This window comes from Zootoca vivipara, chromosome 2 (assembly GCF_963506605.1).
Source record: "Zootoca vivipara chromosome 2, rZooViv1.1, whole genome shotgun sequence".
Lineage (NCBI taxonomy): Eukaryota > Metazoa > Chordata > Lepidosauria > Squamata > Lacertidae > Zootoca > Zootoca vivipara.
The window spans coordinates 88,301,229-88,316,172 of record NC_083277.1 but is presented as its reverse complement, the minus strand read 5'-3'; the positions used below and the strand labels follow the sequence as shown (position 1 = coordinate 88,316,172).

Genomic DNA, 14,944 nt, shown 5'->3' with positions numbered 1-14,944 from the left:
CTTTAATATTTGTCTTCTATATACACTTTGCTGGTGTTTTGAAAGGTGTTTTTTTATTAAAAACACACACCAAAAAACACACCTTGAAGTTCTTTTCTCACCCTGACTGACTTTCTCTGGTGAAGAACCAATATATTACAAGTTTTAATGGGGGTTCCCCCCCTCCACCATAAAGTGATTAAAATATTTATATTGCAGCTTAATCTAAGAATGCTGTACCTTTTCTTGATCTCTTGTGAAATTCCAAAACATACATGCTTGTCATTATCTGGGGTGGGGGTGGGGAAACCCAGCCAGATGGGCGGGGTATAAATAATATATTATTATTATTATTATTATTATTATTATTATTATTATTTTATTATCTGATGAGGAAAGACTTACTAATCACTGTTGAATAACTTCACTGGCTCTTAACAGTTTGGGTCACTGTGTGTGGTCACTGTTTTTAATATTGTATTTCAAATTGTTGTAACCTGCCTTGGGACCTTAGGGTGAAGGGTGGGTGAATCATCAACATCATCTGTAGAGTAGAGCTGGCTGTACACAGCTCAGTCAGGCATTTGAAGCTGTTTTCCTTTAGGGGTACCTCTTCAAATGTTTGAATTTGTGAGTACTGATCCATTTAATTTGTCTCAAATGTGATTGAAGCAAAGGGAAACCACTTAAACTTCCCTGCTTGGATTTTATACCACCATCCTAACCATGTCTAGCTAGAAATAAGTCCCACTGAAGTCAAAGGAATTTACTCCCAAGGAAATAAATTTAGGATTACAGATTTAAACCATCCAGCCCAGAATACTCCAATTGGAGTAAAAAGGGACCATTTAGAATTGTCTGACTCAAAAGAATGGTAACAATAAGATCTATAATGACTTCTCCTCCAGTTCAATAATCCTGCTACTAAAATTAAGAAAGCTTTGGTTAGCCAGAAATTACCGGTGTGATGTACATGAAATGCTATGAAAAGAATAGTACTCTATAGAAAAGAAAAGCATAAAATCTTTTTTGTCATCTTGCAAAGGAATCTACAATCTTTATTTTCTAGAAACTGAACAATAATAATTACAAAAGTGACAAAGAGCTTCACATTTTGTGCTTCTCTTCAGTCACTACATCTCTTTGTTGAGCTTATTCTTCGCTTACAACAACTTTCTTGTGCACCTCTCGGGTCTTGACCCGGAGCTTGTTAACCTGGGACTCAGCAATGTCAGCCCGCTCTTCAGCCTCTTCCAGCTCATGCTGAATCTTGCGGAATTTAGACAGGTTCACATTGGATTGTTCCTCCTGAAAATGGATAAAAATATATGAATCTGGGTACTGGATTTTTATCACTGAAATAGTATAAATGATTTTGAGGGTAGGAGAAAGCATAAATATCAATAGCAGCATTTGGACATAATGCCAAACGTTGGTTAGTTTAGCCGCTGGGAGAGATCATCAGGGGGTTTGGGCTGGGTGTTCATCAGTATGCGGATGATACCCAGCTCTACCTCTCTTTCAAATCAGAACCAGTGAAGGCAGTGAAGGTCCTGTGTGAGTGTCTAGAGGCGGTTGGAGGTTGGATGGCGGCTAACAGATTGAGGTTGAATCCTGACAAGACAGAAGTACTGTTTGAGGGGGACAGGAGGCGGGCAGGTGTGGAGGACTCCCTGGTCCTGAATGGGGTAACTGTGCCCCTGAAGGACCAGGTGTGCAGCCTGGGAGTCATTTTGGACTCACAGCTGTCCATGGAGGTGCAGGTTAATTCTGTGTTCAGGGCGGCTGTCTATCAGCTCCATCTGGTACACAGGCTGAGACCCTACCTGCCCGCAGACTGTCTCGCCAGATTGGGGCATGCTCTAGTTATCTCTCGCGTGGACTACTGCAATGCGCTCTATGTGGGGCTACCTTTGAAGGTGACCCGGAAACTACAATTAATCCAGAATGCAGCAGCTAGACTGGTGACTGGGAGCAGCCGCCGAGACCACTTAACACTGGTCTTGAAAGACCTACATTGGCTCCCAGTACGTTTCCAAGCACAATTCAAAGTGTTGGTGCTGACCTTTAAACCCTAAACGGCCTCGGTCCAGTATACCTGAAGGAGCGTCTCCACCCACATTGTTCTGCCTGGACACTGAGGTCCAGTGCCGAGGGCCTTCTGGCGGTTCCCTCGTTGCAAAAAGCCAAGTTGCAGGGAACCAGGCAGAGGGCCTTCTCGGTAGTGGCACCTGCCCTGTGGAACGCCCTCCCACCAGCTGTCAAAGAGAAAAACAACTACGAGACTTTTAGAGGACATCTGAAGGCAGCCCTGTTTAGGGAAGCTTTTAATGTTTAATACATTATTGTATTTTAATATTTCTGTTGGAAGCCGCCCAGAGTGGCTGGGGAATAAATAATATATTATTATTATTATTATTATTATTATTATTATTATTATTATTGACCTTTGTACTTGCATTATTCAGACCTGATATTATTGCCCAAGATATTATTGGTCACTACATTACCACGTCAATACTATTATATGAGATGATAATGTCTTTAATAGACTACAGAAATACACAGTATTTATTGTGAACTGCAATGTGTACAGTAAAGTATTCAAAAGTGACTATTGCTATTTCGTATTGCTTTAAGTACTCAGACTGCTAAAGGATCTTCTCCTCTTAAAAAAAATATGAGCAAGGGCTCTGCAATCTTCCCATTATGAAAATTTGGTTTCATGTTACTGAGGGCACAATCCACTGATATTTTTTCTCACATAAGCCTCACTTATCTGAAACTCTCCTGTTTCGTGCAACTACCACATGGAGACTAATTCATTTTGTACTTATTGATAGAAATGAAATCTTTGCTATATCAAATTTACCTTCATAATTGTAGCTCAAGCCACAGCAAGTTAAGAATAATACTTACAGCTTCTTCAGATTGTCTCTTGTATGATTTCACTTTCATCTGCAACTTGTCAACCAGGTCCTGGAGTCTAAGAACATTCTTTCGGTCTTCCTCAGACTGAACAGAGCAGGATAATTTTTTAACAAAACGAAATGAAACAACATGAGTACATCTGATTATAACATGCTTCAACCAATTCCTCCAAAAGATGCAGAAAATATATATCTGTCCTCACCTGGTAGGTTAGTTCCTTTACACGTCTCTCATATTTGCGCACACCCTTGATAGCATCAGCACTGCGCTTCTGCTCATTCTCAACTTCAGCTTCCAGCTCACGTACCTGGGAGAAATGAAATTAGCCATTAGCTGTCCAGCTGGTCACTTTTGTTCAAGAAGTAGAACTGAATGAACTTGTTTACAAGAAATACATACTCTCTGTTCCAGTTTCTGGAGCTGCTTCTTGCCACCCTTCATTGCCAGCTGTTCTGCCTCATCAAGACGATGCTGCAAATCCTTCACTGTCTGGTCCAGGTTCTTCTTCATCCTCTCCAAGTGGGCACTGGTGTCTTGTTCCTTCTTGAGTTCCTCAGCCATCATGGCTGCCTATTAATAGAGAAATTTCCTCCAGTTTAGGAAACCAGCCATGCCGACTGCAAGCAGGATTATAGTTTCAAAAGAAAATCCACCCAACTCACATCAGTGATGGCTTTCTTGGCTTTCTCTTCTGCATTGCGTGCTTCCTGAATAGTCTCTTCCACTTCACTCTGGATTTGTGAGATGTCTGTTTCCAGCTTCTTCTTGGTGTTAATCAAGCTGGTATTCTATACGGGATGGGAGATCATAGTTTTTGTAAAGGACCAAGCCTAAACATATCATTCGTATTGCTTGCATTTTGTAAAAAAGAATGATGCTGAGCACAATTGCAGGTACTCAAGAAATGAGCCACAAACATTTCCCCAGCATACCTATGATGCAGAAACCAGCTCTGTTGGGCTCCTCCCTCCCTCAACTAGGGAATGGGAGAGAAATTTGGTTTGGTTTACATTTTAATTCACACATCATGAAACCGTGTGTAAAACGCGGTTCTCTTCTCTGAAGTTTGTGATGCAAAAAATGTGTGCAGAAAAACATATTGAGGATGTGTGGATAAAGATGCCTTTATTAGTGAGAATGACATACCAAATGTATTATATTAGGGGAAATTGCTTGCATACAGAAATGTGCATATTAAGAGAAAGGCACAGTAAAATGTTGCTGCTATTGTTGCTAATAATAATAATAATAAATGAATTTTGTGGTTACTTTTTTAAAAATAAAAACTGATGAGGAAACTTAGTGAAATGAAGATTGGAAAAATGAGAAACTGAGAGAAATCAAAACAGATAGATTCATTCATCCCTACCCTCAACTGTTACTTGGTCATTTCATCAGGCTGCTGCCAAGCAACTATCACTCTATCAGGCAGCATCAGAAGGATGCTCCATCAACTCAATGAGGAGACCAGCTTCATTTGGCTCCTCTTACTAAACTGTTTCCATTCTATCTGGTCATTATAACAACTATGCTACTTTAATAACTGGTGCTTGTTTTCCTCTTCCCTCCTTATGCCTTTTTCTTCTTGAGTCATTCCTTGTAAATCACCTTTCTATGAACAAGGACTATTTTGTTTGTTATTGATCTTACGTAAACTGTTCTGGGACATTTATTGGCTAAAGAGTTTGCTAAAAACACGATAAATAAATAAAATGAGCTCCCTTCAAGGTCTTAACTGAGTACCAACATCCACTTCATGTCCCTTGACAGTAGTAATTTTTAATATGATGAGAAAAAGAGGCTGTGTGGTGATGAGTAGGTTAATTGCCTATTTACACATTAGCAACAATCTCTTTATTTCTGGAGCAGAGCCTACACCTGGCTTATCCCCACTGGCTTATCCTGATGTCCATGTGTGTGCCCATTACATATTAGAAGCTCACCTGGGTGTGAAGAAGTTGCACGCGCTCACTGGCATCCAGGAGCTCCTGTTCTGCTATTTTCCTGCCCCTCTCTGTCTGTTCCAGAGCTGCACGGAGCTCCTCAATCTCAGCCTGCATCAGATTAGCTCTGCGCTCAACCATGGCCACCTGTTCCTTCAGATCTTCCTGGCTCCTCATAGCTTCATCCAAATGTATCTGGGTGTCCTAAAAATGATATTGAGATACTATTGTGAGACCATTCTTTGCACAATAACAATCACAACTGTATACTGATTACAGAAATATATATGCACCTTGAGTATTCCTTGGGTGTTCCTGAGGTTCTTTAATGCCTCAGCAGCTTGGCGGTTGGCATGGCTCAGCTGGATTTCCATTTCATTCAGATCTCCCTCCATCTTCTTCTTTATTCTCAGGGCATCATTCCTGCTCCTGATCTCAGCATCTAGTGTGCTCTGCATGGACTCCACAACTCTCAGGTGATTCCTCTTCAGCTGATCAATTTCTTCATCTTTCTCTGCAATTCTCCTGTCAATGTCAGCCTTCACCTGGTTGAGCTCAAGTTGGATGCGGAGGATTTTGCCTTCTTCATGTTCCAGTGAGGCCTTAAGAAAACCATTTATAACAGCTGTTAATAATGGACTTAATTTGACAGCTGTTTCCTTATTGAAGTACGCTCAACATTATATTGAATATACTGTTTAGCAGTGATATTCACCACATTTCCATACTCAAAGGAAGCCATCTCAGAAATGCTACCTTTTGCATGTTCAGCTAGGTATTCAGAACTTGACCTGGGGACATCTTGGCATAAGTTGAACCTGAATTAAAGGATGGTCTTCACTTGTACCAAAATAGAATTAGACAGCTGGTACTTAAAATTCTAAAGGTCACAGAGTGGCTTTTAAACTGACCTTTGGGGGAAAGCTGACAAGAAATGGGGAGTATCTGGTTTGGGTAAGGGATGAGGGTGTAAATGTTCCAATTCTTCAAAAGAGGATGGGGTAGAAATTAGCAGTAAGCATACAGTAATGCTTCTATTTCCAATGGCCATGCATGAGTGCTAACTTACTCAGCCAAAACAGTACCATCAACACATAAGAGGGAAGTATCAGAAGATCTGAGAGAACAGCAATGTTTGCAGAAGTACAAAAAGGGGTGGGACCCAGAAGCGGTCCACAAAAGAGCAGAGCTTGTTCAGTGACCAAATAATGTTGATGGTTGAAGGGCAGGGAATGGAATGTAGCATTGTGGAAGAAGGCATTGCTGGCTGACTGATTGAAATACTAAGCAAAGAACTCCACATTGCAACATTTTGTTGCAGGTCCCATTCGTGACACTGAACAACAACAGGATTGGACTATTGCCTTCATGCCCTGCTTGTGGACCTCCAAGTGAAAAGCAGATTGTAGGACTAAATGGACCTTCGGTCTGATCCTGCAAGGTTATTATCTTATCATCATTCTTCTGGTTGCCTCTTCAATTATTTCACAGTGTTACAGATCAATAATTTGTGTCTTTCCATTATGCATAATTGTATTGTTTACCTCAGCTTCCTCTAGAGAAGCCTGCAGTTCAGATTTCTCTTGCTCAATCTGCTTCTTCACTTTCTCTAATTCATGGATGGCCTTTCCTCCCTCAGCAATCTGTTCCGTGAGGTCAGATATCTCCTCTGTTAGTTTCACACAAAGAAAGGAGAAAGTAGATTGATAGTGTTTATGCAGCTAATAATAAACAGAAGTAGGAAGGGTTGGGAAGGAGAATTTCAGTTATTCATCCCAGCTCCACTATTTGGAATGAACTATTATAGTACTAGCATTATTTCATTCATTCATATTAATTTATTTATTACATTTTATATGCCACCTGTATCTTCCAAGGAGCTCAATGTTGTGTACATGGTTCTTTTCCTCCCCATTTCATCCTCACAACAACCATGTGAGGTAGATTAGGCTAAGAGATGGTGACTGGCCCAACATCACGCAGTGAGTGTCATGGTTTAGTGGGGATTCAAACCCTGGTTTTCTAGGTCATAGTCTAATTGTTATGCCATATTGGCATAATTTTAGATTGCAACTCTGTGGGTCAGACCTATTTTATTTTTAATTTTATACAACACCTAATGACCTAAGATGTAAGGCTCCTCATAAGCCTTGTGAAGACTGCATAATATAACTGCATGTTGTGAAGATACTCATTGTGAACTCTTATGCACATGGGTGTCTATTCTAGCCTTGGGGAGAAGGACTATATGGGATATCCCTCCTTCTGAGCTATTGCTTCAGCTCTGCAAAATGAACTTCACAGTTTTTTGCACTTATTATGAAAAAGTGGTATTACGTTGCAGATTCTTGTTTTCACGCTTCAAAGTTTCCAAGTGATCCAAAGACTCCTCATAAGCATTCTTCATCTTAAAGAGCTCTGTGCTGAGAGAGCGAGACTCCTTCTGGGAAGCTTCCAGTTCAGATTGTGTTTCCTCATATTTCTGTTTCCAGTCTGCCAGAATCTGTAAAACACCAGAAAGAAGAAACACCAGAAATAAGAAATGTGTTCATTTGTACCTGAGGATTTGTTGCAACGTGCTGGGTTTTCTTTCAAATTATGGTCAAAAGTACCTTATCAAAGTTCTTCTGCTTCTTATCTAGAGCTGCACAGGCTGCATTGGACCTTTCCACATCAATCATTAGGTCCTCCACTTCATTCTGTAGCCTTTGCTTTGTCTTCTCAAGGGAAGCACATTTGGAATTCACAGCCTCCACGTGTTCTTCAGCATCCTGCAGACGCTGAGCCAGCTTTTTCCTAGAGAAACAACACTTAGTGATTCTTAATCATCCATTATAATAAATGGCTTACTGAGAATGGTCCATGCATACCGAGAATGGTCTCAAAAACAAATTTGATTTTCCATTCAAACTTTGTCTTGCCATGTCATCAGCTCCTTCCATGTCAACATTGATGTGATTGCATTATTACAATATATCTGTTGCTCTGAGCCTAGCACAAATAACTCAGTGACCTGTTCTGTTCACTGAGTGATACAAATAGCTATTTCCCCCAATTCCATCTACACAATGGCATACTTTCTTCTACTCTTGAGTTCCCTTTCTCTCCCTTGCTCTTGGTTCTTGTACTTACTTGGCTTCCTCTAACTCTTCTGTGCGTTGAATGGCATCTGTTTCATACTTGGTTCTCCACTGAGCAACTTCACTATTGGCCTTGGACATGGCACGTTGCAGCTCAGCCTTGGCTTCCTGCTCCTCTTCAAACTGCTCCCGGAGCAAGTCACAGTCATGACGGGCAGATTGCAAACCATGGGCAAGTGCATTCTTGGCCTAAAATAAGGAAAGAGTTTAGTAGTGATGGATGCCAGGGTGTTACTCATGTCTGTTGTTATGTTGCATAGTTTTTATTGCATTTGTATTTTTAATGAATATTGCTGAAGAGCGGAAATAAATGTACCATCACAACATAATAACAGAACACTTCATCGGCTATACTGTGTAATAGCCTAACTGCAGAGCACCTTCCATTAATTCTGTGAACAATTATCCGCAGTTAGAAGAAACAGGGGGGAAAACCTAGAACTGCGTACTAAGGTTGTTCTCAGATGAGGATGTTAGAACAACAAAATGATTTTAACCAATAACTTTGTGATTCCATTTCAAGCAGAATTGTACTGGACTTTCCACACTCCCAGGGATTTAGTGGTTTTTGTGTGTTAACAGCCTGCTATGTTCCTAATTCTGAAGCCAGAAGGCTGAGCACAGCCAGCTGTGTCTTGTTCTCAAGCATACTGTGCCTACCATGTCTCTTTCCAACAAGGAAAACACCCCTGAATCTTTTTCAACTGTGCAGCTTTGAAAGCAGCAAGAGATCAACTTGCTTTTCAAAAGATTTCCTCCTCACATCAACAGACCCTTTCCAAAGCTCCATTGCTCCATGCAAGTCAGAGAAGTCTCAGGAGAAGGGTGAAGTCATAAAGTGGCCATACAACAGAAAATACACAAAAAAATTGAGAAAGACGGGGCATCTGCAACATGTCACCCCTGCCTCAGTTTTACATCTTCCTGTCCACATCCCAATTATTATGCTAGCATTCTGCTCTTGCTCCCAAAGTCAGCTTTTCTGACTCTCCAAAGAGATGGAAGAATTGTGGAGAAAACACAAGAGAGTGATGTAATGTTGATGTCATGATGTGGTTGTTCCTTCAAAAGTGAGTGAACGAATCATAGCTATACTAGAATAAATGCCTAGTTTGCAAGCAGCCTAAGATAGGTAAGCACATGCAATCTTTTGGCCATTTGGATGAAAGAATAGAGAGACCACCATTGGGAGATATCTAGAGAAGTTTCCTAAGCAACCTTAGGGCTTCTGAAATGAGAATACAGTGGTACCTCGCAAGACGAATGCCTTGCGCAATGAAAAACTCGCAAGACAAAAGCATCTTGCGATGTTTTCGGCGCTTCGCAAGATGAAGTTTTCTATGGCCGTGCTTTGCAAGACGAAGGTTTTCAGCGGGTTTTTTGTTTGTTTTTTGCCGCGGCAAACCACGCTTCGCAAGGCGAAAAATCTCGCTAGGCGAAGCGACTCGCGGAACGAATTACTTTCGTCTTGCGAGGCACCACTGTAATTAGGATTTCTGCAGAATGCACATGGGTGTCAATAACTGAATGGGAGAAAGAGGCCCTGTGTTGTTTAGAACTGTGATAGAGAGCCTGCAATGTTGAACAAAATACACACCTTTATCTCTTCCTCAAGCTGCCTCTTTAGTTCCTCAATCTGTTGGGTAAAGGCTTGCTTGCCTCTTGTGAGCTGAGAAATCAGAGAATCTTTTTCTTCAACTTGGCGTGAGTATTCACCTGAAAAGAGAATGGATTAAATGGAATATATACATATGATCTATGTATAGATCTATGTATATTTTGTATGGTATATATAGTATGTACCTATTTCTTTTTTAGCGGTGGTTGAAATGACCTTGGTGGTTATAACAAAAAATACATTAATTTATTTGTAACAACAAATAAATTAATCATGTTCACTATTAATAAAATATTTTTCTTAGTAGTTATAAATTATGACCAGTAACACTTAGGTAAACCTCACTCATTTGCTAACAAGTCCTTTTGGAACTAGAGAAACTTACTTCTGAACAAACAATCATAGAATTAGGTTTCATAAAGAAATCGCGTTGGGAGGAAAGGAAAAAGCATTGCCCTAAACTAGTGTGCAGTTAAGATTCAATTGGATAGTATAGGCATAGTAGATAGGTCCAAAAGTTGCAAAGTACCAAAGAATTGCAGCATTAAATAATTTACTTTCGGTTTCTTACCAGCTTCTGTCTGCAGACGAGCTCTTTGAGCAGTCAGGTCATTAACAGTGCGTTGGTTCTGTTCCTCCTTTGCTTTAAGTTCACTAAGCTGGTCTTCTAAAGTGCGGCTTATCTTTTCAAGATTTGCCTAGATGTGAAATAATAAAGCGTATAGCTATATAAAACAGCTGAGTATTATAGTATGATAGACATTGGGAAGAAGTATTAGGAAAGTAGGGGCAGGGATAAATAAAACATTTATCACAACAACACTGAGATAGTGTTTATTTGGGTGACCATGCCTTTCTGTACTGGAAACATGTTTGCTATTATGGAAAAAAATCTGTAATAGTTAGTTGGTAAGTTGTTATTTTAAATTGTTGTAAACTGCTTTAATTTTCTTTTTAAAGAAATTACTGTATGCAAATATTTTTATAAATAAAAAATCAATATTATTATAGACATGGCACCAAATGATAGCTACTCCAGACACTCTTCTGGTTGCCCCTGCATGAGCCAGGTGGATCATTTGCTCTACGCACATTTTGTAGATTTAAGGTATAAATAAAGTGTTTTGTGTAGACCTGTAAAAAAAACCTAGAAGCTGCTCTCACATAAAATCCAATATACTATCCACTGTTCCATTTGCTTAATATGAGTATTTTGCTTTTGCTTTTAAGTACATGAATAGGTGCTACTGTAACCCACATATCAACCCTCTTTACATCCCCAAACCATGTGTTTATTTATTACATTTATATACCACATTTTCTTCCCAGGAGCTCAATGTGGTATACATGGTTTTCATCTCATTTTGTCCTCACAACAACCTTTAAGGTAGGTTAGGCTAAGAAACTACCCAGTGAGGTCTGGCCCAAGGTCACCCACTGAGCTTCATGGCTGAGTGGGGAATCCAAACCCTGGTCTCCCATCCTTACAGCTTGCTGGCTTTCCATATAAGATTGTGAATTCTGTATGTTGTGCATCCACCTGGTAAAGCTAAAGGAAAGTATATACTGCTGTATTATACCTTAGCTTTGGAGACAGATTCCATATTACTGGCAAGGTCATCAATCTCCATCTTCAGCTCACTCTTCTCCTTCTCCAGCTTCTGCTTCACACGTTGCAGGTTATCAATTTGTTCCCCAAGTTCAGCTGCACTGTCTGCATGCTTCTTGCGGAGAGCAGATGCAGTGGCTTCATGTTGCAGAGTGGCCTCTTCAAGGTCCCTGCGCATTTTCTGGAATTCTGCCTCACGTTTCTTGTTCATCTCAATCTGAGCTGCGGTTGCCCCACCAGCTTCCTCCAGACGCTCACTGATCTCTTCAAGTTCTCTGGAGAGATCAGACCGCTGCTTCTCTGCCTTGGCCCGAGATGCACGCTCAGCCTCAATCTCCTCCTCCAGTTCCTCAATACGGGCCTAGAGAAAGAGAAGCAGCCATTAACACTCAGAGTCTTCCCTGATGAACTAATTTTCATATGATGGAGTCAATATGTGCTTGACTTGCCTGTAACTCCTTTATCTTCTTCTGAAGCTGGGAGCCCAAGGCCTGCTCATCTTCAATTTTGCTTTGTAGCTGGCTGATTTCAAAGTCTTTCCTTTTCATAACAAAACACAAGGGTTTTTTGAGTCAGATTCTAAGATGGCTGGGTGCCATAAAGAGCTCCCAAAAGGTCTTCTAGACAGTAAACCATACTTACTTCTTAAGCTTTTCATCCAGCTGCTGCTTATCATTCTCCAAATCCATTGTGGATTCCTGGGCCAGCTTCAGGTCACCTTCAAGCTTCCTCTTGGATCTTTCCAGGTCCATGCGAAGTTTCTTTTCTTGCTCCAGGGACCCTTCAAGCTAAAGACAAAGAGGGGACAAAGACTTTGTCACTCTAATACTACCTTCACCCCTCTAATACTATTCTTCTGCATGTAATGGTGCTTACATCATCCACTTGCTGCTCCAGCTTGGTCTTTGCTTTGGTCAGAGTATTGACTTTGTCCTCCTCTGCCTGCAGGTCATCCAAGGTCTGTTGATGGGCCTCTTGGAGGGCTTTCTTTTCCTTGGTCAATTTGGCAATGTTCTCATCCAAGACTGCCATCTCTTCAGTGAGATTTTTCACCTTTTAGAAATGAACAGACAGATTCAATGTATCATTCTACCCTGGAATGACAATACTGTACTACATTCTGACTATTTGTTGCAGATCTGAGCACATTGTGATCATTACCTTGTTTTCTGTGGCATGCTTCTCCTTTTCCACCTTGGCCAGTGTTAACTCAAGATCATCAATGTCTTTCTTCAGCTCTGAGCATTCATCTTCCAGTTTTCTCTTTTTAGCTGTCAGCTCAGCATTCATTTCCTCTTCATCCTCTGCCCGTTCAGTCAGCTCCTTAATTTTAGCTTCCAGCTGAATTTTGGTTTTGATCAGCTGGTCACATCTCTCCTCAGCATCTGCCAAGCCATCAGATTCCTATACAAGGAAAACATATGTCATATAACAATAATATTATTTTCCTTCTTAAGAGGTTCATGCACATGCAGATCTCTTGCACAGAATCTCCTTGGAACATGCACATGGTCTTACTATTAAAACTAATTGTTAAAATATTCAAGGCCATATAGTTTCAGTGGTCAAGTAAATCACTGTTTAATAGACACTGGTTATGTTAGTATATCAAATACCAAAATAAACTATATTCACCAATATACTATATATGTGTAAAATAATACTTTTATGCTTTTATCAATTATGCCAAATTTAACTTTGACGATGGTGAACTATTACGGTATGTAGAGGATATGTAGTATGTGTATAAGATATACAAATTTATTAAACATAGCCACATTTCTCCTGCAATTTCTGAATTCCTCCACCTAAACTATGCTTGAGTGAAGAAAAATGTATGTCACCAACAATGCTTACAGATTGGACTTGGAGTTGCAAGTCATTCTTCTCTTGCATCAGAGAAACCATTTTTTCTTCCAGTTCCTTTATTTTAGCGTCTGCTTTGGCAAGGTCTTCTTTAGTTTTCTCAAACTCTTCCTTCATGTTGGCCATCTCCTTCTCTGATTCAGCACTCTTCAACAAAGGCTTGATCTTGAAGTACAACTTCATCCAAGACCAGGTCTTCACATTCATGAATGAGCGGACATTGTACTGAATAGTGAAGACGGATTCTCTGTAACAACCAGACAGCAAAATAAAACCTTGATGATGATGAAAACAACAAAACAACAACAACGTGATCAAAGTGTTTAATGTAATCCTTTCGTGACTCTCCTAATAAACCATATGAACTGTCTGATTTTTGTCCAGTTGTGAAACACGTCTTAGACTGCACTACCAACCACACTTATCTGGGAGTAAGCCCCACTGAATTCAATAGGACTTTCTAAGAAGACTTGATTCGGATTGTGCTCTCAGTTAAGTGAGTTGGGAAACTCATAATCAGCTTTGATTAAAAAAAAACCTTCAATATTTTAAAGACTGGTCAAGACTTAAGGTGATTATTTATATTTCAACGAAAGAGTAAGAAAAATGAATATATATTTTTTCCTTTTTAAAGAAGCGGTTGATACTTTTAGGAGCATGTGGGGTATATGAAGAAATTTATCAAATAAAGCTTCCAAAAATAGGACTCTTTTGTAAAGTAGTTCAAATTTCATTATACTTCTTTGGCACAGATGGCACTTTATTTTTATACTCCTTACACTCACATTTAATACAAACTGAATAAATGTTAAGAGACTTATGAGAAATGCCACTTAGTGCCACTTCACACAGTCCTTTTTTAAGGTGTACAGTGGAACCTCGGAAGCCGAACGTCTTGCATCTCAAACGTTTCAGCTCCTGAACGATTGAAAACCAGAAGTGAGTGTTCTGGTTTTTAAATGTTTTTCGGAAGCCGAACATCCGCTTGACTGCAGGAAGCTCCTGCAGCCAATCGGAAGCCATGCCTTGGGTCTCGTACAGTTTCGCGAGTCAAACAGACTCCTGGAACAGATTAATTTTGAGAACCAAGGTACGACTGTACTTCTTACAAGTTTTACATAGAATCTACCCCAGAATTTGGAGAGTAGCCCAAATAGTATTTTACATATGTTATTATTTGTAATCCTTGTGTAGTGCATATTAACATGATAGGTCAGTGTGGTCATGAGTTCTATTACAGATGGCAAAACTCTACCTCCTTTCCATCATTTTCTGGAACTCCACCCTTGCTAAGAAGCCACGACACATAGCCTGTGTACGTGTTATCAGCTCTGCCAACTTGTCATCTCTCATCTCCTCCAGAAGACCCAAAAGGCCAGCTTTGAAGAACACCTGGAGAAAGAAAATGCAACATTTTGCTCACTGCCCCAACAAACCTACTTGTTACATTAATATGTCAAATAATAATTTTACCTTGGTGTGGCCAAATTTATATTGGGTGTGGTCAACATCAATGGATCCAAGAAGTTTCTCAGAAGCCTTCTTGCTATCCATGAACTGTCCCTCTGGGATGGCACTTGCATTCAATATCCTGTATCTGTTGAGAAAAGCTTATAGTTTTTATTTTGCCAAAGTATTATGATAGCTGGCACTAACTTCCACAATTGTTCTAACAGGTATAGAGTTTTAAATCCCTCTGGGATGGCACTTGCATTTAAAACTCTATACCTGTTAGAAGAAGTGGAATATAAAGATGCTTATAATTTGATGTCAAGTTCATGGGACTCAATCAGGCCAATGGTCCATCTGGTTTATGATCTGACTGTAAATGTTTAAACAAATATTATTCCTGATGGCC

The 14,944-nt window shown here is 40.0% G+C and overlaps 1 protein-coding gene across 1 annotated transcript in view; it reads right to left on the bottom strand.

The window, feature by feature from the left end:
- Window positions 1-1,078: 1,078 nt before the first annotated feature.
- The window catches only part of LOC118079898 (myosin-1B), a 29,810-nt gene continuing 15,944 nt past the window's right edge, over window positions 1,079-14,944 (bottom strand). Inside the window, exons 20-40 of the mRNA XM_035104618.2 lie at window positions 14,560-14,683; window positions 14,342-14,478; window positions 13,078-13,333; window positions 12,382-12,624; window positions 12,097-12,273; window positions 11,863-12,008; window positions 11,670-11,760; window positions 11,192-11,581; window positions 10,183-10,309; window positions 9,591-9,709; window positions 7,986-8,182; window positions 7,466-7,649; window positions 7,191-7,356; window positions 6,398-6,522; window positions 5,147-5,455; window positions 4,854-5,057; window positions 3,573-3,698; window positions 3,310-3,480; window positions 3,113-3,217; window positions 2,899-2,994; window positions 1,079-1,287 (exon numbers count right to left, since the gene is read on the bottom strand). Coding sequence (XP_034960509.1) covers window positions 1,132-1,287; window positions 2,899-2,994; window positions 3,113-3,217; window positions 3,310-3,480; window positions 3,573-3,698; window positions 4,854-5,057; window positions 5,147-5,455; window positions 6,398-6,522; window positions 7,191-7,356; window positions 7,466-7,649; window positions 7,986-8,182; window positions 9,591-9,709; window positions 10,183-10,309; window positions 11,192-11,581; window positions 11,670-11,760; window positions 11,863-12,008; window positions 12,097-12,273; window positions 12,382-12,624; window positions 13,078-13,333; window positions 14,342-14,478; window positions 14,560-14,683 — 3,649 coding nt within the window. The 3' untranslated portion in view covers window positions 1,079-1,131. The remainder of the gene's footprint in view (window positions 1,288-2,898; window positions 2,995-3,112; window positions 3,218-3,309; window positions 3,481-3,572; window positions 3,699-4,853; window positions 5,058-5,146; window positions 5,456-6,397; window positions 6,523-7,190; window positions 7,357-7,465; window positions 7,650-7,985; window positions 8,183-9,590; window positions 9,710-10,182; window positions 10,310-11,191; window positions 11,582-11,669; window positions 11,761-11,862; window positions 12,009-12,096; window positions 12,274-12,381; window positions 12,625-13,077; window positions 13,334-14,341; window positions 14,479-14,559; window positions 14,684-14,944) is intronic.